Below are 20,606 nucleotides of genomic sequence, written 5' to 3'. Positions count from 1 at the left end.
GTTCAGTTTCTTTTTCCCAAGAACCCAGGGAGCAGAGAGTGCAGCACCTAATGTCTGCCTCTTCCCCGCACCTGGTCAGAATGGTGCTGCAGGAGGATGGGTGGAGCAAGGGTCACAGAAGAACTGTACCATGGGAACAGGGGAAGCAGAAATGTGAAGGCCAAACTGGCATCCAGAAATATGCTCAGTCCTGGGCATGGGCAGGGATGCGACCTCTAGTGAGAAGAGTCCAGCCTCCACTGATAGGAGGTTCCACGGGAGGGAGAGTGAACGTGCTGAGGAAGGTTCCCAGGAGGAGACTGGGAGGAGTGTCCCAGGCATCAGCTTCCAGCCACAGCATGAGTCCTCCCCACAAACTGATGAGTCCACTGAATCCATTGACCTGGGGGTGGGCGTGGGGAATTGTTCCACAGAATGGATGAGTCCACTGGCCAATGTGGGGTGGAGAGGGAGAGAAGACCACAAAGGAAGAAGGTCCACTGGGGACAGGATGGAGTGCTCCCACCCTTGTGTAGGTTGAGCCACTGGAGATGAGGGGGAGGCAACTGTCCCATAAACACGATGGCACAGGAGGAGGGTGGGGTCAGAGTGGAGACTGCACCAAGGCAAGAGAGTCCATGGGGGGAGCTGGGAAGGGACAGGGACATTCACTTCAGAAGTTGAAGATTCCAAAGAGGAGACCTAGTGAGGAGAGGGGAAATGAGGAAGAGGGCTTGGCCCCGCTTCAGGACCTACTGGGCTGATAGGTGTGTGGAGGAGGTGGGGGTAGATGGGAGGGGAGTTCAGAGCCGGGCATCGCCCACTCCTCCAGGCTTCTTCAGATAGTCACCACCACCCCTGCCATCAGTGGAGATTTCCCGGAAAATGGTGAGCATGGAGTGCCGGACTGTGTCGGCCAGAGCTGGGACGTCATCTGGTGTCAGCCCTTCTGTGGGCACTGGGGGCAGCACCCGAACCTGACATCGCCCTGGGAGGGGGGTGAGCACCATCAGAGCCTGTCTCTTGCCCACAGGTTGGGCCCAGTTTCTGAGCTTTCCTGCTATTCCCCCTCAACCTCTCAGTTCTCTTCCCCCGACTCTGCCTGCCAGTTGCCACCAGTTGTTTGAGGCCCTCCTGCACAAAGCTTTCCTCAAACCCCGGTTCAGACACAGCACCCTTCCATCCCCCATTGTCTAGGTTTAGTGTTTACTGCTGAGTGTTACAGGTTTGCACACAAAGGCCTTATCTTTCTTGCTAGACAGTAATGGCCTCTCTTTGAGGGACCAACTGTTACCTATCTAGCAGGGTATGGTGGGTGCTTAATAAATACTTATTGGCTGATGTGGGGCCGTACTAGGGGATCCTGTGGACACCTCACAGTTCTCACTGACTGGTCCTGCTTTATGGCGACATCCCTCTAGCTTTTCCCATGGCCCTTCTGGCCACCCCTATCCCAGAGCCACTCAGAGCCCTCACCGGAAGTGAAGCGGCGCTCCTTTTTGCAGTAGAAATCTTGATAGGAGGACATGACTATGGGGACAATGGGAACCTGGGGAAGGAGGAAAGATAATCAGTCCACACAGCTCTGATTCTGAGGCCCCCACGACAAGCCTCTGCCAGAAATGAAAGGATGGTGGGACGCTGGGGGCTCAGCAACAGAAGGGGAGGAAGAAATCACCTGGGCCTGTACCGCAAGGTGGAAGGCGCCACGTTTGAAGGGCAGCATGGAGCCATTGTGGTTTCTTGTGCCCTCAGGAAAAACCCAGACACGCACCTGAGAAAGAAAGAGGGTCAAGGAAGACACACATATAAAGGGGTCGCAAAATGGTTATGATGCTGTAATTAGATTCTGAGGCCCCTTGGCCCTATGTATCAGTTCATTTACAACTAGGCTACTCCATAACCCCCAAACACCCACATCCCCAGGGTGACTCACATCTTGGGTGAGCAGGGTCTGGGCGACCTCAGACATGACACTGATAGCATCCCCAGTACGCTTCCGGTCAATGAAGATGACTCCAGCCAGCCAGCAGGCCAGCCCAGCAGAGCCAGCCCATAGTAGCTCACGCTTGGCGATGGGCACACAGCGGCCTGGCAATACCTCCATCATACCTGGGACAGAGGTGGGGATGGGGTGAGGATCAGGATGGAGGCACAGTGTCACAAGAGGCAGCTCACCTCACCCAGGTCATCACCCTCACTACCAAGGGCCTGGATGTAAAGGGAGAGGGAGACTGGAAGGCAGGGGCGGGATGGCCCAAGCGGAGGGAAGGGTGACTAAAAATCTACTACCCTGCTTATGAGGGCAGTTCTACCCCAGGGAAAGAAGGCAACATCCCAGATGAAGGGGAGCTGAGGACCTCTAAGGGAGGAGATCCTGAGGAAGGTACCAGGAGGAAGGGCATGGCTAGAAGAGGTGTGTCCTATGAGGGGTCTCACCAAGCAGGTCCAGGGAGCTCTGGTGGTTGGAGACGACGACATAGGGCTGTGAGGGAGGGAAGTGGTGAGCCCCTCGCACCTCCACTCGGATCCCATATAGGTATTTGATGTGGAGCAGCATCAAACGCAAGATCCTATGGGGTCACAGCAAGGGGTTCCAGCAGGATCAACTGACATCCATGCCTCAGCTCCCCTAACCCTACTCTCTTTCTGGGCATCTACAGTCCTCTCCCCTTCCTTGTCCAGTTTCTCTGTCTCTCCTATACACGCTCCACCCTCCCCATCCACCGTTCACTTCTGACCCTTAGATTCCCTCATTACCCAACACCCCTTGGCTCTCACTTCATGTTCTCTACATTGCGTCCTCGCACAGCACACACAGGGATGGCGAGCACAGCCAGGAAGAGGATCCAGCCATTATAGAAGGCCATCTTGAAGAAGTACTTGGCACTGGGGCTGCAGAACCACAGGGTGGGCAGCACGAAGAGCAGCAGCAGGAAGAGCAGCAGCACCACCATCCATGCCCCTGGCCACAGCTCCATTCTGGTCACCTGCAAGGGATGGGGCGAGGGACAGTTGGCCTGATTGCTGGAGCGAGGTGGGGCAAGTAAGGCACAGAAGGCAGGAGACACAAGATGGGGCCAGAGTTCTCACCTAAACCTACCGAGGAAGCATCTTTAGGATGGGGGCAGTGGGGATGGGTGCTCAGGATTGGTTTCCCACCCCACTCTGAAGGCTCCACATATTCAGACAGACAAGAGACGAGACCTGTACTTCCACAAGTCGGATACATGATAATAAAAGGACAATAAAGATGAGAGCTAACACTGGTCAGGGTCTTATAATGGTCTACATCTGTGCTGTCTGCACCTACAACAGCCATCAGCCACATATGGCTACTGAGCACTTGAAATGTGGCCTAGTCCAAATTGAGATGTGCTGAAGTGTAAAATACACAACAGATCTCAAAGACTTTGACTGAAAAATACGATGTAAAATATTCCATTAATAATTATATTGATTAAATTCTAAAACTGCAATTTTTTGGGTTCAACAGAGTATATTATTAAAATTAATTTCACCTTGTTACTGTTTACCTTTTTCAGTGTAGCTACCAGAAAATTAAAAATTACATATGTGGCTTGCATTATATTTGTGTTGGAGAGGCCTTGTCTCTATATATCATATATTATGTTAAACCACAAAATTTACATTTTACAGGAAACAGGCACAGAGAGGTTAAATAACTTACCTGAGGTGATATGGCTACTGAGAAGCAAGTCCTAGCTTAAACCTAAGAAGCTTGTGTCCCTAACCATTGAGTCACACTGCCGCCTGTATGTATATACACAGGTGCATAGACAGCACACAGCAGATACAGTGTAAGTGATCAAACACCCACAGACATTCTCAAGGGCTGACTGGCAAGAATAAAGGCTCTGTCACGAATGCAAACACAGACACACGGTCATACAAAGATTGACTTGTTCGCACACACACACAAATTTACAATCATACCCAGTGACAGATGAAGGATTGGAAACGCATACCTAGAAAAACCTCTCTCCACCCAGGTAGCGCCCTGCCCCCATTCCCAGATAAAGCCATGGACATACCAGGAGTAACTACATCCATCAATCCTGCCTCCACAAAAAGGCAAACAAATCCCACCACTTCCAACAACACTGGGGGCAGTTTGGTCAGGCAGGAACAGAGGGTAAGGCCTCACGAAGAGAAAAAAAGAGGGCAGAGAGTCAAAGGGACGTCACACTACCTGCCTTGGGAAAGTTCAGGAGGAAGAGGCACAGGTACCTAGGACCTGCCTTCTAGGCTCTTCCTCCTTCCTCCACTTGCCTGCCCCACGGCTGGGGGCAGGGTCACAATTCACAAAATCTGTGTTTAGACAAATACTAGTCATTCCTATCAAGGCCAAAGGCACTCCCTTCCAACGACAGGACAGGCTGTGCTCAAAGGTAAGCCCATTGCCAAGAATGAAGGTAACAGGCAATACAGGAAACAGGAGACTGCCAGCTCTAAAATGGTAGGCTTCTGAGCTGCTCCATCCCATTGCCCCTGCAAGTTCAGAACAGCGTTTCTCCCCTCAACTATTTGCAACAGACTCCTAACTCTTCCTCTCCAATCAGTCTTCCACAGACAACCGCAGAGATTTTCTGTAACACAAATCTGGCACTTCCCTGTCTTGCCTAAAGGCTTTTCTTGACAAGTTGATTTCTGCTTACATCTTTGGCCACATGCCCACAAATGCGTTTTTACCCCACTGATTTACTTTAGTTCCTCAGACATACCATAATCTTTCATGCTCGCGTGTCATGAACGTGCTGTTTCTTTTGGCTGGAAAGCCCTTCTACTTCTTTTCATTTGCCTCACTCAGCTCAGTGGCACATTTTGGAGGTCTTCCTGAACCCCTCCAGACCTGAGTTTCCATTACATTTTTATCTTGATCACTGGTTCTCAAAGTGTGAAAATGCAACTTCTTGGACTGTACCCCAGATCTCCTAAATCAGAAATTGTGGGTGTTCGGTCCATCAATCTGTATTTTAACACTGTTCTTGACACCACACTGTGTATAACTGCCCACTGGCATTTCTGTTTCCCTTCCTAGTCTGTACTCAGCTTGAGGACAGGGACTCTGTCTTATCTGCAATGCCCAGGACAGAAGGAGGCAGAGAAAGCACTCATAAACATTTGCTGAACAGATCATAAGGCTGTATACATACCCACACAGAGATGACAGTTCAGAACATGAATAAAATAGCTACCCTCTTGAGGACTATTATGAAAAGTCACTCAGAAGCAGTGAACACACCAAGACTAATAGTAACCTACTCTGAATACACACATTCGATACATGGCCATATAATGAAGGCAGAGGACAACAATTAAGAAGGCACATACCACTGTACACACAGGAGAAACATACAGAATGGGGATTAACATGCCACAAGAGGATGATGCTGTTGTCATCAAATACATGCCAACAGTGCAGAGTTGGGGATAATGTGCACGGCAAAACTGACCCTGTGGAATGCACTGAACTCCATGGGACACAGACTGCACACAGCTACTAGAGAAAGAATGTGCAGGAAGAGACAAACAGGCCAGAGATGTGAGCAAGGTAAAGCATATGGGGATATTCTTTGGGGAGGCCCAGTTACCCATCTCTAATGAGTAAAATTAAGTGACCCTCTCTGGAATAGAAAGATCCAAGGATTTATAAACACAATGGAGCACCAAATAGGTAATGAGCACACAGCTCCCAAAATATACTTCCAGTAAAATAAATAGTATGTGTAACCATAAGCACACATGCTTTGGACAAGTCACATCAGCATATGATGCAAAGGGCACACATATGTGCAGTGTGAACCCTGACTGGGAAAAAGCAAAGAGGCCAATCCAATCAGAAAATGGGCATGTGCTAGTCAGTTAAGCCATGGAAGCCCACACACGAAGACTACTGCATATAGCGGGACCGTGGACATAACATGTGAGCTCAAACAATATAAGGTATAATGTTTATGCACTAAATGTGCAAAAACATAATGTGTAAGAAATAAAACCAATAATAGATGTAATATGTATATGAAACACACACTTGAAAGTGTCAAGACTAGACCTGAGACATGGACATAAGATATGAGAATGGGTAATTGTGATAAAAAATAACAATAACGCACCATTTCTGCACAACCCATAGACAGCATAGGACAACCTAGCTGCACACAAGCCATTGAATATGTCAAAGGTACACAGACTCAATGTAGAAAACATAGCCCCCCACAAGGCACTTGTGTGTCAGTAAGGGTCCAGCGGTGTGGAAGGCCACTGAAAAACAAGAGGCCCTGTACCTAGATGGAAACAGACCTGTCTGAGAGCATTCCTAGGAAGCAAATTATGTTGGGAGAAGAGCAATAAACTGCCTTCTCCATGCCACAACCCCCCAGGAGTCATGTGAGGCCAAAGGGCAAGAAAAGGAATTGGGGAAGGTGCAAGAATTCCCTTTCCAGGATTCCCTGTCCACACCCCCATCCTGAATTTACGGGGTCTCCACCATTCCTCCCTCATGCCCCGTCTCCTTTCCCCAGCAACCCTCTCCCCAGTCAGGTCTCATTCTTTTCGCAGCAATCCTTTTCCCGTCTGCCCTCCCAGACCCAATCTCTCCCCCACCCTCTCCTCCATGTCCCTTTCAGCACCCCCTCCCTCCTCCTCCCATCCCTTTCCTGCCCCCACCTCAGTGGGGTGGGGAGCCTGGGGGGCTGGCCCCCTCCCCAGCCAGGCTGCTGCAGCGGTGGTGGCGGGTGGCTGTGTCTCTGGCTCGGTCGGGGTGTCGGTGTCACGGGGGCGACAGGATTTGGGGGTGTCCTAGCCCCGGCCGATGGAGGGGAGGTGGGAGTGGGAGGCTGGGCCCATAGCGGTAGGAATGGTGGGGGGTTGTCCTCCTAGCTCCCACCCTCCCTTCCTGCAGACTCTCTAAGGGCTGGGGCTGCTGCTGCCGCTCCTCCCCGCCCCCCAACGCCTGCTGGTTTCCGGGGCTGGTCAGGAAGTAGGAGGCGGTGACGGGCGGCCTATTTTGCCAATCGCCTCCCAGGCATCCAGGCATCTCCTCCCCACATCTGCCGGTCTCCTCTTGCTAGCTCCGCTCCTGGAGAGCTCGGCTGTGCTCTGCCTGTCCTTCTCTGTCTCCAGCTGCACGAAATTTCCTTTCAGCACACACGACTTGTATGTCCCTTCGTGCTGTATTCCTTCCTTGGCCCATTCCTCCTTCTCAGTCTCCATCACCACTCTTATTGTCACTTTTTTTCGGTTTCTTCCTTTCCCCTTAACTCCCGTATCTGCCTTCGTCCAACTCTTCTCCAAGACTCCCTTTCCAGTTCCCCGATTCCAAATACTTATCGAGCACCTACGATGTGCCAAACACTGAATTCTTCACTTCTCTTTATCCCTCCAGGTCTCCATCTTACCTCCTCACTTCACCCTCCAGCTCTCTAGTCTGGTCTCTTTGCACTTTGTCCCCATCACTGTCTCCCAGCAGTCCAACTCCCTCCTCCACACCACCCCCTCTTCAAAGAGAAAGGATACTCTCAGGCCCTCTCTTTGCCCCTGTCTTTCCATACTCTAGCCTCAGTACCTTTTCTACTTTCTATTAGTCTCTTTACTCACCTAAGCTGAGACCACCCCTCTCCCCAACATAGAATCTGGGTGCATATATTCTTACAATGGAAACTGGGCATTAGGGTTGCTTTCTTGGAAAAAAAAAAAGTGAGGAAGAATGCTGATTCTTCTGGGATAAACATGCCTCCTTAATTTTGTAGCCAGTGCATCTAGCCCCCTGCAGCCCTCGTTCTCCATACTCCCATTAGTCCTTTACCAGGATCATTCCATCACTCCTTCCTTGTTCACCTCTCAGTAGCTTTTTCTAAACCTCCACAGAACTCCTGAACCCTCACCTCCCCTGCCCTGGCAACTTCCAACTTCTCACCTTTCCTCACTTGAATCACGTGGGACCTTTTATCTGGTTGCTGGTGAACTGCCCTCAGCCGCTGCCTGCCCCGTCCCCGGCCCCCAGACACCTTTGCCCTGCCTGAGTTTACAGGCCCTGAGGAAGAAGATGTAAAGAACACTGGTAGTGGGAGGGCTGTTACCTAGTTCTGTTCCTTGGGCCACACTGACTGTAGAACAAAGGCACAAACTCTGAAGCAGCTTGCCTAAATCCCGGGGTCCAACCCAGGATGAAGACCCCAGTTCTCCTGGGAACTTTACAAAGAAGGGGCGGGCCTAATCCCATTCCGCCCCGGGTAGCCTTAAAAGGGGGCGGGGCTTGTCCCTCTACAGCCACTCACAAAGGGGTAGAGCTAGGCCTTTTCTGCTGTTAAAGTTTAAAACGGAGTCGAGGTTAACTCTGTTCTACTGTGTCACTTTAAAAAGTGGGTGTGCCTTTAGTTCAGCTCTGCTCTGTAAATCACCTAGAGAGGGGCGGGCTGAGTCGTCCAGCCGAGGAATGTGAGTTAACACCAGGTCGATGCACACAGCATCCAAACCTCGGGCTAATCCCAGTTCTGTTCCTTTCTTTCCTAAGAGGTAGGGGCGGACCCAAGTTCTGCTCTCTACACCGCCAAAGGAGGCCGGAGCCATTTTGAACCCTGCGACCCTAGTATTTGCCCTCTTTTCTGAGCTCTTCGCCGTCTTTTCCGATCTCGGCCAATCAGGGCGAAATAAATGGCCCAATCAGCCGAGAGAGAGACAAGAGAAAGAGAGAAAGAGAGAAAGAGAGAGGAGGGAGGGGCGGGGGGGGGAGAGAGAGAGAGAGAGAGAAAACCACAGCGAGAGGACCCGGATGAGGCTGAGCCGAGTCCTTTGAACCCCCAAACCCAGCCAGTTGTAAAGCAGTCACCATGGAGACAAGTTAGAGGTGAAGGGGTGAGACCAGAGAAGGCTCAACACTCATAGGATTGGCTCAGTCCTTCCCGCCGCCTGTTGCGCACGCGCATTTTACCTAACCACCATTTTCCGTCGAGTTCTAGCCAATCAATTGCTTTGGAGCCATACGCTCCAAAGTCCAATAGGAATCCGGACATTCTGTGAAAGAGGACGTGAAGAAGAGAGAGGGGCTTATAGCGGGCGAGGTCTATGTAGTCCAGAACCAATGGCTTCTAGCCTTTGGTTATGACTGGCAAGTACCCAAGATGAACAAAGCTTCCCTTGGCCCGGCAACGGGACGTATGACGTTATCAATCCCTTGACAGTGCATACCGACTGCGACTGTATCAGCCAATAGTTATTGTGCAAGGGCAGGACCGAGCAAACTTCTCTTCATCCCTGCTCTCTGAACCAATCCTTTCTTTTGAATCCTGCGTGATTGGCAGGTACTCAGACCAATAGTGATTAAAACAGCTTAAGGCCTCCCCAGCTATCGTGAGCAGGAGGCGGTTTCCCGTTTGTTGGGGCTTGAGTGTGTCTTCTCGGGGACTAAGGGTACTTGGGGGCGAAACAGAACTGGCCATGGCAGCAGCGGAGGAGGAGGACGGGGGCCCCGAAGGGCCAAACCGCGAGCGGGGCGGGGCGGGCGCGACCTTCGAATGTAATATATGTCTGGAGACTGCTCGGGAAGCTGTGGTCAGTGTGTGTGGCCACCTGTTCTGGTGAGAGTCGGGAAGGGGGCAAAAAGGAATGGGGCTCACCTTCATACGGGGAAGGCTGGGGGCAAGGGGACCGTACAATCATACGGATAATCAGAGGGCACAACCCCATAGGTGAGTCTCGAGGAAGGGATATAACGTCTTTTCGGGTATGAGCGGGTGGGAGGGTCAAGTCTGTACAGACGCGACCCATGGAAAGGAGAGGCATAGGAACTAGGAGCTGGGGCATATGGTGTGTTAAGAGGAAGTGGAGCGGAAGGGTGGGCACCGCACATCTGTACAGGTGAAACCCGAGCCACCTTACCCCAGAGGAGTGAGGGATCTTAGCTGTACAGGTGGAAACGGATTAGACTCAAAGGATAGGGGAGGAATGCGTCAGTTGAGTGGGGGAAGACCTAGAGAATGTGGGGGTCACATTCAGATGAGGTGTGGAAGGGGGTGGTATGCCTTGGGACAAGGGCACTGTGGAGAGGCAGTCTTGAGAGGTTAAAAGATTGTGAAAATAGGAACTTTATTGGGCCTGGAAGAAAGTAAAAGGAGCAGTAGGGGAAGGTGCTATTTAGGGGGTTTGGTTTGGGAGTAATAAGGGCAAGGATGGGGCTTCGGCTGTAAGAGGAGATCTGGAAAGGAGTGGTTCAAGAGAACTGGAAATTAAGTCGAAAGGCAGAGAAGGGAGGGGATGAGTGTGTGTGTGTGTGTCGAAATGAGAGGGTTGAGCATCTTGAGGATGAAGCTTTAGGTGTTGGAGGTTGAGAGAAGCAGGAAGGCCAAGTTGGCTATAATGGTAGAGGTGGCAGAAAATATGAAAAGAAACAGCAGGTAAAACTTGGGAATTGGGGGTGAGATGGAACTCTGTGAGGTGTGGTCTTTGTCTCCTTTCTGTAGCTAGTTTGACCTTTTTTTTTCCCCCCATCCAGTTGGCCCTGTCTTCATCAGGTGCGTACTCAGAGGATATGAAGAGGGAAATGGGGAGGTCTTAGGAGCTGGAAGACCCTGCTGTGTACTGGAAACCACTTCATTTTTCCCCCCAGTGGCTGGAGACACGGCCTGAGCGGCAAGAGTGCCCAGTATGTAAAGCTGGGATCAGCAGAGAAAAGGTTGTCCCCCTTTATGGGCGAGGGAGCCAGAAGTCCCAGGATCCCAGGTGAGAGATAGGAGGGTGCTGAGGGAAAATGGAAGACTTTCTCCCAGGGAGTGGGGCATGGAATTGGAGCGAACATTTCCTTTTGATGTTCCTCTCCTCTTCCTCAGATTGAAAACTCCACCCCGCCCCCAGGGCCAGCGACCAGCTCCAGAGAGCAGAGGGGTGAGTCTTGTCCGATTGTGTTTCTTCCTTGCTAAAGACTTGCCCCATCTCCCTCTGACTTTCTCTGCCTCCTTAGGGATTCCAGCCATTTGGTGATACTGGGGGTTTTCACTTCTCATTTGGTGTTGGTGCTTTTCCCTTTGGATTTTTCACCACTGTCTTCAATACCCATGAGCCATTCCACCGGGGTACAGGTAAGAGCCTTCCCTCAGCTCCTACCTGGGAGCCCCCTGAATCCCCTCAGGCCCCCTCCCGGCCCTGGATGCTTCTTCTGCAGCTTTCCTTTCTCCCACAGGTGTGGATCTGGGACAGGGTCACCCAGCCTCCAGCTGGCAGGACTCCCTCTTCCTGTTTCTCGCCATCTTCTTCTTTTTCTGGCTGCTCAGTATTTGAGCTGTGTCTTCTTTCTGCCCACCTCTAGCCAGAGAAGAATCAGTATTGAGGGTCCCTGCTGACCTTTCCTTACTCCCGGACCCTCCCCCGACCCCAGCCCCTCCATTTCTGCTGGCTAAGGCCAGCCACGGCCACTCTCCAGGAGGGTGTGGGGAGGAAGAGTGACATCTGTGCATAGGATGGGAGAAGCATCTGCCCTGAACTGCTCACTCAGTAGAATCATACCTCCCAGCTCTGGGAGAAGAGCATGGACTGAAGAGAATGTCTGTTTCTCCTCTCTCCTCATCCTTTGCTTTCCCCAGGTTTCTTGATTTGATGTTGAAAGGTGGGCAAGCCTCCTTCTGGCTCTCCCCGACTTTCCTCTCGTTAACTTAATTTTTCTCTCCTCAGTTTCTAGTATAGGTTATGACTTTTAAGTGCTTCCTTCCCCTCACTACCTCCTTTGTTACAAATTCAATAAACAAGGTGAGATGTGTTGATGGGAGCTCTGCCCACCTTTGTCCTTCCCTCCTTCCTTCCTTCCATCTTCTTCCCACCTTGAGTAGATTTTTGATGTGGTGTGGGGAAGCATGGGGGTGAGCCCTTTCCTTCAAGTGTCTCAGGGTTGCAGGGGTGAGGGCATCTCACACGCACGCACACACACACACACACACAAAGAGCAAAGGGAGTAAGGTTTGTCAGTTGTTTACTCATCGCGCTTCATGGGAGGCTCTGGTTGTGGAAGAAAGTTTGGTGAGGTGAGTGGAGGTTGTACAGGGGAGAACTCATCTGGGGCCAGAACAGAGTGTGGGGAAAAGAAAAGGGAGCTGAGGGATGGGGGTGGCTGTGGGCCTTTCAAGGCCCTCCTGCATTGCTCTCGGCTGCCTCAGGCTCCTCAGACTGATTCAGCTCTGCACGCTCTTCCTCCTCCTCCTCCTGGTTTTCTGGGGCCTTCCTGGGGAGGAAGATTGGGGAAATTCTGCACATGGGTCCTAGCATTTCCCCCATACCTCTCCTTGCTGCCAGGAAGCCCCCAGTGGCTTTCTGCACTCACCTCTTCTCTCGGTGTCGCCACCTTCGCCACATAATGATCCCAATGAGCAGGGCGACTATCCCCAGGCCTCCCAGGATCCCCAGGGCCAGGGCTAGAGTTCCCAGCCCTGGCCCTCCCACAGAGCCTGTAGGGAAATGGGGAGGATTGAGGGCACAGCCCCTACCACTCACCATGCATGTTGGGGTCTGTCTGCTTCTCTGACCTTATCCAACTCCTCACCTGCAGTTGATCCCTCCTCGACTGTTTCTAGAAGACAAGTCAGGGCAAGTCAGAAAGGGAAGCTTCAGTTCGGGAAAGGGCTATTTAGTGGGAGCCCCAGTGGAGTCTTCTTTTTCTTCAGTTCAGAGTGGAGAGGGGATAGGCTGGGCTGCTCTCTTGGTAGGGTTTGGGTGGGGCAGCCGAGGCCTGGGTGTGGGTCCACTGAGGGAGATGTGAGATAGCTCTTGGGGACAATGCCAGAACAGGGTAGGGAATTGGAGGCTGCACAGGGTCCCTGGGCTCTGGGGAGAGGTCTCACCAATGATGCTGATGCTGACAGCCTGGCTTTCCTGGGACCCGTGGCTGCGATGGGTGGCCACACAGCTGTAGGTTCCCTCATCCTGAGGCCCTACCTCAGAGAGGAGCAGCACTGCGCTGGGGGGAAGTGGCAGGGGCGTGCCCTAGGAGGCGGGGAAGTGGGGCAGGAGGCTATTACAACCCTTGTCTGTATATCCCATACTCCTGTCTTTGTCTCCACATCCCCAGATACCTTGTCCTCTTCCCCAGCCTCTTGACTGCTTCTCTCTCCATGAGCCGCTGCCCTTCTAGTTGCCAGTTATGTATCTCTACCTCCCAGCCCCCTCTTCAGGTCACTCACATCCTTGATCCAGTGGATTTGAGGAGGGGGCTGGGTGGGGGCTTCACAGGTCAGGGTCACGGTTCCACCAAGAGCTACTGCTCCACTTTCTGGCTTCACCACCAATTGGACCTCCTCCAGAGGCACAGGCTCTGGGGCTGGGAAGGGGCACGAGGCTGAGAGTTACACCTACGTGTGGTCCCAGTGGCATACTTTCAGATAGTACTCACCCGAGCGAGGGGCCCTCCCCATCTCTGCTTACCCCAGACACTAAGCTGGATGGGGGCTGTGTGCAGGGCTCGGCGCCGGGGAAGGCCAGGGCTGAAGCTACAGGAGAAGGTAGGGTGGGGCGCTCCTCCCAGGGCTGGGGTCACCATCAGCTCTGACTGGAGTGTGAAAAGCCCTGTCTCAGGGTGTCTCCTGGTTTCTTCCTTCACAGACACTCCTGTGGTGGGGGAAGAAGGCAAGATATCCCAGGGTGTGTGTGTGTCGGGGGGGAGGGATCAAAAAGAAGGCAGTTACGGGGGGAAGAGGGGGACGCACCTTTGCCGTCAGGTATCAGGGGTTTCCCATCCAAGTGCCAGCTAAGAGTCCCTGCAGGGTAGCCCCCCTCAGACACACATGTCCCCACCTGGGGAAAGAGTGACCTCATCATCTTTGAAAGTAAGAGACTCCATACACACTTAGCTACACTCCCCTCCCATTCTTGGGACCACGTTCTACTCCCATTTTCTTCCACTACCTTATTGGGGACACCAGCTGTGAGTTTAGAGGCAGGATCAACAATTTCTGGCTTTCCAGGAATCTCTGAAGGAGGGAAAATTCCAATCAGGCTGAAGCTTTGAAGATCCTCACATCCTGGTTGTGGGGCTGGGTCAGTGAAGTTAGAGGTTCTCACACACCAGGGCTAAGGAGCCAAGGGGCTGGGGTTGAAGGCTTTTCCTTAGATGAAAAGTGGGCCTTGGGGAAGGCCCTGGAACCCTTACGGTAGACTCGGACTTGGTAGCTGGACTTGGTCTCTTTTCCATTCTGGCTCATTGCCCGGCACCGGAAAGTCCCCTCATCCTGGATCCCAATGGCCGGCAGGAGGAGGGAGCCGTTGGGGAGGACTCGAGCCACACTATCCCAGGGACCTCCCTGGGGAGATAGGACCTTCCAAGCTTCTGTCCGGCCTGTGTTCTGGGGACAGAGGAGAGGGGCCTAAACAGTGCAAGTCCTTTGAGAAAGGACTCATGAGGCAGGGAAGTGGGCAGGGTGTAACAGGAGACCCTCTTACCAATTTCCATTCCAGTTGCTGGGGTGGTTTCTTGGGAGCACCCTTACAGTTCAGCACCAGTGGCTTCCCGATCTGGGCTGTGAGGTTTCGACTGCCTACTGCTGCCCCTGGAAGACAGCACCAAGGCGGAGGGGCAGGAAAAAGAGATGGGGCTGATAAAACTAGCACAAGGTGTGTGAGGGAGCCTGAAGAGTGGTATCCAGGTTCCAGGAAAGTTCTGGGGAGATTTGGGGAGGGGGCAGAGTGCTTTCAGAAGGGAGGATAGGTGTGGGGAGAGTGGCTCACCCCACAGACTGAGGACCAGCGCCCAGGCTCCGACCGTTGCCCCTGTTGCCATCCTGCTTTCTTCCCAGGCTCCTGCCTTTGTCTGCCCCTCACTGCTGTGGCCTCCGCCCTAGGTGGGGCTCACACCCTCTCCCAGTCCTGTCCTGGCACAGGGAATGCTAGGAATTCATGGCTCTCCTGACAAGAGTCCTTCAGAATATAGGAGAAACAGTTATCACTCCACCCTTGGGCACTGCCACATCCATGGGGGTGGGGAGTGCACCTCCTTGGGTCTCTCACCCTCTCAGGACCACCAACCTGTTCTATCCGTCTGCTGAGGGCTGCTTGATGGACCACTGGAGCCTCATCTTGAGGAGGCAAGGTTGCCAGGCAACAGGGTTCAAGCCAGGCTGTTTCCCACGGTAAAAAGGCAAGGGTGAAACATGGGGTCTGGGTGGTGAGGGCAAGACTCAGGAAATTAGGGAAAACCCGTTTGGGACTTTATGAGAGAAAAATATTTTTCTAGGATTTCTCATGTTTTTGAAAATAATTCTCAACTAAACCCAGGGAAAAAAGAAATGTCTTTATTTAAAACTGCTTTTATTTTTCCTGTGAAACTACAAGTTTACAAGTGAGGAGAGAACTGCCCCCGGCCCGTGCCTCCCGCCCCCCACCCATCACAATCCCAACCTGCCCTCAAATCCTGCCTGGATCATTGACAGAACTTTTCCACTATGACAGTCTTGTGAAATCCTGAGGATGTCTGAGGGGTTCAGATGATAGGATTCAGGGCCAAGGATGGGGCAGTGGTGATTTTACTTCTCCCTACACCTAGCTTTTAGCAACCTCCTTTCTCTCCCAACCCTTTTGATTTTGGACTGAGAAAAAGATACATCATTTCTAGGGAAATTCAGAGATACATACACAAGCACCCCAACCCATACTTATTTCACAATATCCCCCTCCCTCTCCCTCCAATCTGCAAATAGTAGCTAAAAAAAGGTTTAAAGACGTGTCACAGGGGAAGGTGGCATTTCTTTAAAATTACTGAGTCTAGCCCTGCCCAAGTGTGAGAAGAGGGAGAATCGGCCAGTCGAGCAAGCCCACGACGGCCTCCATACCAAATGCAGCAGGAGGAAGCTGCCTGCACAAGCGAACACCTAGGATTTTACAAGCAAAGGAGAACAAGTGATTTTAGGGGGGCAGGCTTGGTGCCCTGCTAAATATACTTTCTGATGGACAGGACTGGAGTCAGGTGGACCTCTTCACCATATTTATTTGTTTCCCCTTTCTCTTATGACTCCTTTGACTATCACTCCTAACATGGGAAAACAAGAAATTAAAAAAAAAATTAACATATTTATAAAAACATCTACTTCCCCAAACTAAATTAAAAACCAACAAAAAAAGAACATTAAAAAAAATAGATGGTCCCAGGGTTCCTTTTTCTTTTCTTAAAAGAAAAAAAAGTTCAACCCCAAAGCCCAGTCAACAATTCCATAGAGTAGCAGAAACTCCCTCCGAGGTAGATATCTGAGTCAGACACTCTTGTCCACCGAGCGATTCTATTGGTTTAAGATGAGCTGCATATGAGGTAATAAAGCCGTCCGGAGGGGCAGGGGGTGGGAGGCACGGAGGCGTGGCCCAAGTCATCTGTCCAGAAGTTCTGTCCCCATTTTTGGCATCTCTGGTCGGGCAAGGCTGGTGTCTCCACAGATCCCAGAACAGATAAGGGGTGGAGGAGGGAGAGTGGTCAAAACCAGAGGGGGTGGGTGTGGGGAACGACAGTTGTACGGTGAGAGGAAGACGGATCTGAAAAACAGGATTCTGAGTGTGTGTTTCTGTATAAGGGGGAGAGGAAAACAGACTGAAAAAAAAAGAAAAAAGGGGAAGATAGACCCCACTTTCCCCTAAGGGGACCCCATTCTCCCTGCCATGTAGTCAGCACCCCCAGCACCAAGAGTCTGGTGGAGGAGGGGACAACCCCATTTTTGCCCTTCTGTCTTGTGCTTCTCCTATGTCTGGGGTTTGTCCTCTGGATGCCTGCGTCCTCTTCAAGAGTCATCTCGAGAGCCCCCACCCCTGTGGCCCTAAGGGGCGAGATCAGTTGGAAGTGTCAGAATGAACGCTCCCTGGTCCCTCTGTTGGGGATGTCACCGAGGATGGGGTCACAGCCTCCTGCCAGCCGCTGCCGTTTGCCTGGAAAAAGAGACAGTTGGGGTAGGGCTCTGGGAAACCCAATGTTGGGGACAACGGTGCCAGGGAAAAGGCCCTCCTGTCCTGGTGAGCAGCAGAGAGAGAGGACTTCAGAAATCTACTCACCCTCATTTCCCGAGGGCTGTACATCTGGCTGCCCCCGAGGTTATCCCCATAGCCCCCTGGCCCCATTGAGTGTCGGAGTGATTCCACCTGTGGGCAGCCAAAGGAAGTATGACAGTGAGAAGCCTCAAAAGAAAGAAATCTCATATCCTGAAGGGAGGGAAACCAACTTTGGGAAAATCCTACTTAAGGGAAGATGGGCCACCTGACCTGGGAAGCAGAGTAGGAATCTCCATTGAGCCCGGGCATCCCCAGAAACATGTCTCCAGATCCTGAGAGATTGAAAGAGCCGCCAGAGCCTTGGGGGAGCAGAGAGGGAATTAGGGACATGTATAACATGCCTGTGATGGCAGACAAGAGATAGACCACAGCTCTGTTTCCAAAAAGCCTTCCGAACTAGTTCTGTGGGGGTACACTACTGTGCACAAATTATCCACAAAACACTGTAACATTCAGAAGGATTAGGCTGTTTCTGAGCCTCCCCTGGCCACTTGCTGAAGAAAGGCAAGAGTAACTTTGCTGGAGTGGACTCTGTCCCCTGACATCCCCACCCCATCTCAAGTTGGTCTCTCTCAATCCCAAAGGCCCCATTCTGCAATGATCTTGCTAGATAGGAAGTGGGAACAAAAAGCAGGAAGTGTGCAAAATAGCCAGCCAGGGTGGCAGCTGGATCCACCTGCGGAAGAGGGGGGTGTTGGGGAGCTGGTGCGGCTGTGACCCCCCTGGGTGACTGACACAGCAGTCTTGACGGCATAGATGTTTGCCTCTTCTTGGAACTTCCCAATATTTTTCTTATAGCGAATCCTCTTGTTGCCAAACCAGTTGGAGACCTGTGGGGTGGCAGGCAGAAAAGAGGGTCATGTGGAAACTTTTCCCTCTGTTAAGACTCTCAGTCAATAGGATTGGAGAGCTTTCTGCCAGAAAACTCCTCCCCAATACCTGAGAGACAGTGATTCCACACTTCTTGGCAAGCTCCTCCTTAGCCTCCTCGCTAGGATATGGGTTACTCAGGTGAGAGTAGAAATACTCATTTAGGACCTCAGTAGCCTGTTTGCTGAAGTTACGGCGTTTTCGTCTAGAGAAAGAAGGGTGGTGAGGACATTGTTATCCTAGCAGGAACTCCATATTGCATAACTCCAGAGGACGCCATTGTCATGGAGTACCGTGTTGTGCAACATGGTGGCCCAGGGGCCTGAAGAATGGGAAGGATCCCAGTGCTGAGGGCAGGCCTGGGCCCCTAGGTCCCACCTGGCATCCAGGAAACGGGAACGCAAGATCATGACAGCCTCGCAGGTGCTCTGCTTGAGCTGCATCTGGATGGCGCTGAACTTTCGATGGATGATGCTCACCATGCGCTCCATTTCCTTGGGTGCCACAGGCCGCGTGCGGCTCTGCTCCCTCAGCAGGTTCATGACGTGGGTTGTGAACTCGTTACATGCCTGGAGTGAGGGCCAGTAGGCTGTGAAGAGGAGCCCTTTGGCCTTGGGATTCCCCCCAAAGAACCTCCATCCACTCCAGCCTCCTCTCCTCACCTGCTCATATTTCTCCAGCTCTGAGTGATAGATATGGCGAATTTGGGCAAGTTTGCTGCGATAGTCCGAGTGTTCGATGGAGTTGTCAGGGGACACGCCGCCTCCAGAAGCTGCAGCGGCTGCAGCTGCTGCCGCTGAGCCCCCCCCTTTCTCGGGCCCAGCCACACCCTCTGCCAGAAGCATGTTGTCCAAGCGCATCAGCTGTGGGTCCACCGGCTCCTCCTCCTGGGAGCTTCGAATGCTGAGGCCTAGTTTGTGCGGGTGAGTGGACTTAGGGACCCGGGGATCCCATACCCGATTCTCAGCCCTCTGTATGCCTCCTGGAAACCCAAATTTCTTTGGTTCCCTCCCCAGCCACCCTTAGCAACCTCCCTGACTCCCAATTTACTCAGGGCCCCAAGCTGTCAAACTCTTAGGCTGAATCTATAGTAAACAGGGTTTCATCCCCAGAGCTGAGGAATGAGAAGAGGATCCACATACCGGTTTTCTCCTTGATTTCACACAGGACGCTAAAGAGAGCAGGCTTCATTCGGTGGCAGTTTAGGGCATGTTTCCTTGGAAGGAATGGGAGAAAAGCTGAGCTACAGAAACAGGTAGTGGTGGAAAACCATGAGGTTGAGGGGAGCCTGAGAACAAGGGAGGAAGAAAGTGTGGTCGGGGGCAGAATGGAAGTGGGGGTTCTTGGGGCGAGATCAGCTATCGGAGCATGGAGATGTGGGGAAGCTGCCTGGCTTCCAGCAGATGGAGGGAAGGTGAAAACAGCAGGATAAAGACCTCTTGGGCGGACAGGGGGCTGTGGGAGATAGTCTATAGGGTATAGAGGGGGAGTTTGGGGTGACTGCGGACATGAGGGTGACTAGGTAGATTTCAGAGGAAGAGAGATGGAGACTGGGGAGAAGAGGCAGAGTTTGGGGTGCCAGAATGGGGTTAGGGGCCGCAAGCTAAAGTGGGGAGTTCAGTGTGTCGGGGTCCTGGGACAGAGCAGGGGCAAAAGTGAGACCCTTGAAAACTGGACATAGTGGAGAGGAAGAGGAGAGAAGGCAAGGAACTCTCGAGGGGGAGATTATGGAGGCAATCCCAGGTCTGTATGAGAAAAGGCAGGTGGGCTGGAAGGAGGCTCCTGAAAGATGGAGGGATGTTCCAGGGGAAGTGTGAAGTCAATGAAAGTTAGGAGAGAGAAGTGAGAGCACCTGTGGTTCCCCTCCATAAGAGTTTGTTCAGGGCCTATAGAGGTGAAGGAGAGTTTGAGAAGGATCACTTATCTGGGGGGTTCCTGGGAAGCAGGAGAGGAGAGCTATGAGGATCTTGGAGAGGAGTCCAAGGAGTTAGGGGCAGGGAGGAGCGCTACAAGGCTCAAACTTGTGAATGGGGCTTCTGCTGGGTCTGTCTTCCCAGGTCCCAGGAGGTGGGGGCACCTCACGCGGCCTGGGCCTCATCCAGGCTCTGGTCGGTGATGGTCATTATCTGCTGCAGAATGTCCCCGATGTCTTGCTTCCCTCGGCCTCCCGGGACCCCCCCACTCCCCCCACCGGGGTCTCCGCCACCCGGAGGTTCGCCAGGGCCCCCAGGCTCCCCACCCACCAATCCCAGGCCCCCTCGGCCCCCAGGGGCAGCCCCAGCCGCTGCGTGTCCCATATGTAGTTGGGGGGAGGCCCTGGGCCCCTCCCTGCTGCCTCCCCGCCTGGTTGCTTCCCCCCAAACTCATGGACGCTGCTCCGTCGCCCCAACTCCTGCCCGTCTTCCCCTTCCCGGCTCCCACAGGGGTTCACCCCAAACTCCCTGAAGGGAGACACAGGTGCAGGCCCCCACGAGACCCCGGCCCCCGGCGTGGAGAAGGAGCCGGAGAGAAGAGAAGGCCCAAGCAGGGGGTGTGTAAGAAGAAGGGAGGGGAGGAGGAGGGAGGGGAGACGAGGAGGGAGAGGCTGGGGGAGAACCCAGGAGGAAGAGGAGGAGAAGAGAAGGAGGAACAGAGGAGGAGGAGCTGGGGGCAGGGAGAATACACCACAGAAACAGAGGAACTGGAGGAAGAGTGGAGGCGGGGAGAGGGTAGAAGGGACGCTGGGAGGAGACCAG

At 52.7% G+C, this 20,606-nt stretch overlaps 4 protein-coding genes across 15 annotated transcripts; 1 reads left to right on the top strand and 3 right to left on the bottom strand.

The window, feature by feature from the left end:
• Positions 1 to 8,224, bottom strand: AGPAT1 (1-acylglycerol-3-phosphate O-acyltransferase 1). Of its 3 annotated transcripts, none has more exons than XM_039882942.1 (7): positions 6,670 to 6,967; positions 2,761 to 2,969; positions 2,419 to 2,552; positions 1,916 to 2,091; positions 1,658 to 1,753; positions 1,456 to 1,528; positions 1 to 967 (listed from the first exon to the last, which is right to left on the bottom strand). In XM_039882942.1, exons 2-7 carry the CDS (start codon positions 2,958 to 2,960, stop codon positions 783 to 785), a joined length of 864 nt encoding a protein of 287 aa, XP_039738876.1. In that variant the 5' UTR covers positions 2,961 to 2,969; positions 6,670 to 6,967; the 3' UTR covers positions 1 to 782. The 3 variants fall into 3 exon arrangements, with proteins under 3 accessions (XP_039738876.1, XP_039738877.1, XP_039738878.1); XM_039882943.1 differs by lacking the exon at positions 6,670 to 6,967 and adding an exon at positions 8,082 to 8,224 and having other exon boundaries at positions 7 to 967; XM_039882944.1 differs by having other exon boundaries at positions 7 to 681; positions 6,670 to 6,968.
• Positions 8,225 to 9,329: 1,105 nt separating this feature from the next.
• On the top strand, positions 9,330 to 11,758 carry RNF5 (ring finger protein 5). 2 transcript variants are annotated; one of them, XM_039882946.1, is made up of 6 exons: positions 9,330 to 9,578; positions 10,493 to 10,511; positions 10,607 to 10,719; positions 10,827 to 10,881; positions 10,958 to 11,075; positions 11,177 to 11,758. In XM_039882946.1, the coding sequence occupies exons 1-6, from the start codon at positions 9,439 to 9,441 to the stop codon at positions 11,272 to 11,274; spliced, it is 543 nt and encodes a 180-aa protein (XP_039738880.1). In that variant the 5' UTR covers positions 9,330 to 9,438; the 3' UTR covers positions 11,275 to 11,758. The 2 variants fall into 2 exon arrangements, with proteins under 2 accessions (XP_039738880.1, XP_039738881.1); XM_039882947.1 differs by lacking the exon at positions 10,493 to 10,511 and having other exon boundaries at positions 9,441 to 9,578.
• A 184-nt stretch (positions 11,759 to 11,942) lies between these two features.
• Positions 11,943 to 16,088, bottom strand: AGER (advanced glycosylation end-product specific receptor). 9 transcript variants are annotated; one of them, XM_039882933.1, is made up of 11 exons: positions 14,704 to 16,088; positions 14,419 to 14,525; positions 14,129 to 14,342; positions 13,885 to 13,949; positions 13,686 to 13,773; positions 13,405 to 13,587; positions 13,164 to 13,318; positions 12,825 to 12,966; positions 12,527 to 12,553; positions 12,308 to 12,431; positions 11,943 to 12,232 (listed from the first exon to the last, which is right to left on the bottom strand). In XM_039882933.1, the coding sequence occupies exons 1-11, from the start codon at positions 14,753 to 14,755 to the stop codon at positions 12,109 to 12,111; spliced, it is 1,281 nt and encodes a 426-aa protein (XP_039738867.1). In that variant the 5' UTR covers positions 14,756 to 16,088; the 3' UTR covers positions 11,943 to 12,108. The 9 variants fall into 9 exon arrangements, with proteins under 9 accessions (XP_039738867.1, XP_039738869.1, XP_039738868.1 ...); XM_039882935.1 differs by having other exon boundaries at positions 11,943 to 12,208; XM_039882934.1 differs by having other exon boundaries at positions 14,129 to 14,321.
• A 126-nt stretch (positions 16,089 to 16,214) lies between these two features.
• On the bottom strand, positions 16,215 to 20,188 carry PBX2 (PBX homeobox 2). Its single transcript, XM_039882941.1, has 9 exons — positions 19,954 to 20,188; positions 19,014 to 19,087; positions 18,534 to 18,781; positions 18,250 to 18,440; positions 17,941 to 18,076; positions 17,678 to 17,831; positions 17,212 to 17,300; positions 17,005 to 17,091; positions 16,215 to 16,881 (listed from the first exon to the last, which is right to left on the bottom strand). The coding sequence occupies exons 1-9, from the start codon at positions 20,166 to 20,168 to the stop codon at positions 16,786 to 16,788; spliced, it is 1,290 nt and encodes a 429-aa protein (XP_039738875.1). The 5' UTR covers positions 20,169 to 20,188; the 3' UTR covers positions 16,215 to 16,785.
• Between the last annotated feature and the right edge of the window lie 418 nt (positions 20,189 to 20,606).

The sequence above is a fragment of the Pteropus medius genome, unplaced genomic scaffold, assembly GCF_902729225.1.
Source record: "Pteropus medius unplaced genomic scaffold, Ma_sr-lr_union100, whole genome shotgun sequence".
Classification (NCBI taxonomy): Eukaryota; Metazoa; Chordata; class Mammalia; order Chiroptera; family Pteropodidae; genus Pteropus; species Pteropus medius.
The sequence above is the reverse complement of the archived record's forward strand: the minus strand, read 5'-3'. Positions and strand labels throughout refer to the sequence as shown.

Bases quoted from the DNA above. Each gene is read 5' to 3' on its own strand.
- AGPAT1 (XM_039882943.1), bottom strand. From the start codon at position 2,960: ATGGAGCTGTGGCCAGGGGCATGGATGGTGGTGCTGCTGCTCTTCCTG. The intron at 2,553-2,760 runs GTGAGAGCCAAG...GTGACCCCATAG, and splicing joins CGCAATGTAGAGAACATGAA to GATCTTGCGTTTGATGCTGC. The intron at 2,092-2,418 runs GTGAGACCCCTC...CCTCTGTCCCAG, and splicing joins GAGCTCCCTGGACCTGCTTG to GTATGATGGAGGTATTGCCA.
- RNF5 (XM_039882946.1), top strand. From the start codon at position 9,439: ATGGCAGCAGCGGAGGAGGAGGACGGGGGCCCCGAAGGGCCAAACCGC. The intron at 10,720-10,826 runs GTGAGAGATAGG...CCTCTTCCTCAG, and splicing joins CAGAAGTCCCAGGATCCCAG to ATTGAAAACTCCACCCCGCC. The intron at 10,882-10,957 runs GTGAGTCTTGTC...CTGCCTCCTTAG, and splicing joins CAGCTCCAGAGAGCAGAGGG to GGATTCCAGCCATTTGGTGA.
- AGER (XM_039882932.1), bottom strand. From the start codon at position 14,755: ATGGCAACAGGGGCAACGGTCGGAGCCTGGGCGCTGGTCCTCAGTCTG. The intron at 14,343-14,418 runs GTAAGAGGGTCT...TGCACTGTTTAG, and splicing joins AGCAACTGGAATGGAAATTG to GCCCCTCTCCTCTGTCCCCA. The intron at 12,432-12,526 runs GTGAGGAGTTGG...ATTTCCCTACAG, and splicing joins CGAGGAGGGATCAACTGCAG to GCTCTGTGGGAGGGCCAGGG.
- PBX2 (XM_039882941.1), bottom strand. From the start codon at position 20,168: ATGGGACACGCAGCGGCTGGGGCTGCCCCTGGGGGCCGAGGGGGCCTG. The intron at 18,077-18,249 runs GTGGGACCTAGG...TTCTTTCTCTAG, and splicing joins TCCCGTTTCCTGGATGCCAG to ACGAAAACGCCGTAACTTCA. The intron at 17,832-17,940 runs GTATTGGGGAGG...GCCACCCCACAG, and splicing joins GTGGAATCACTGTCTCTCAG to GTCTCCAACTGGTTTGGCAA.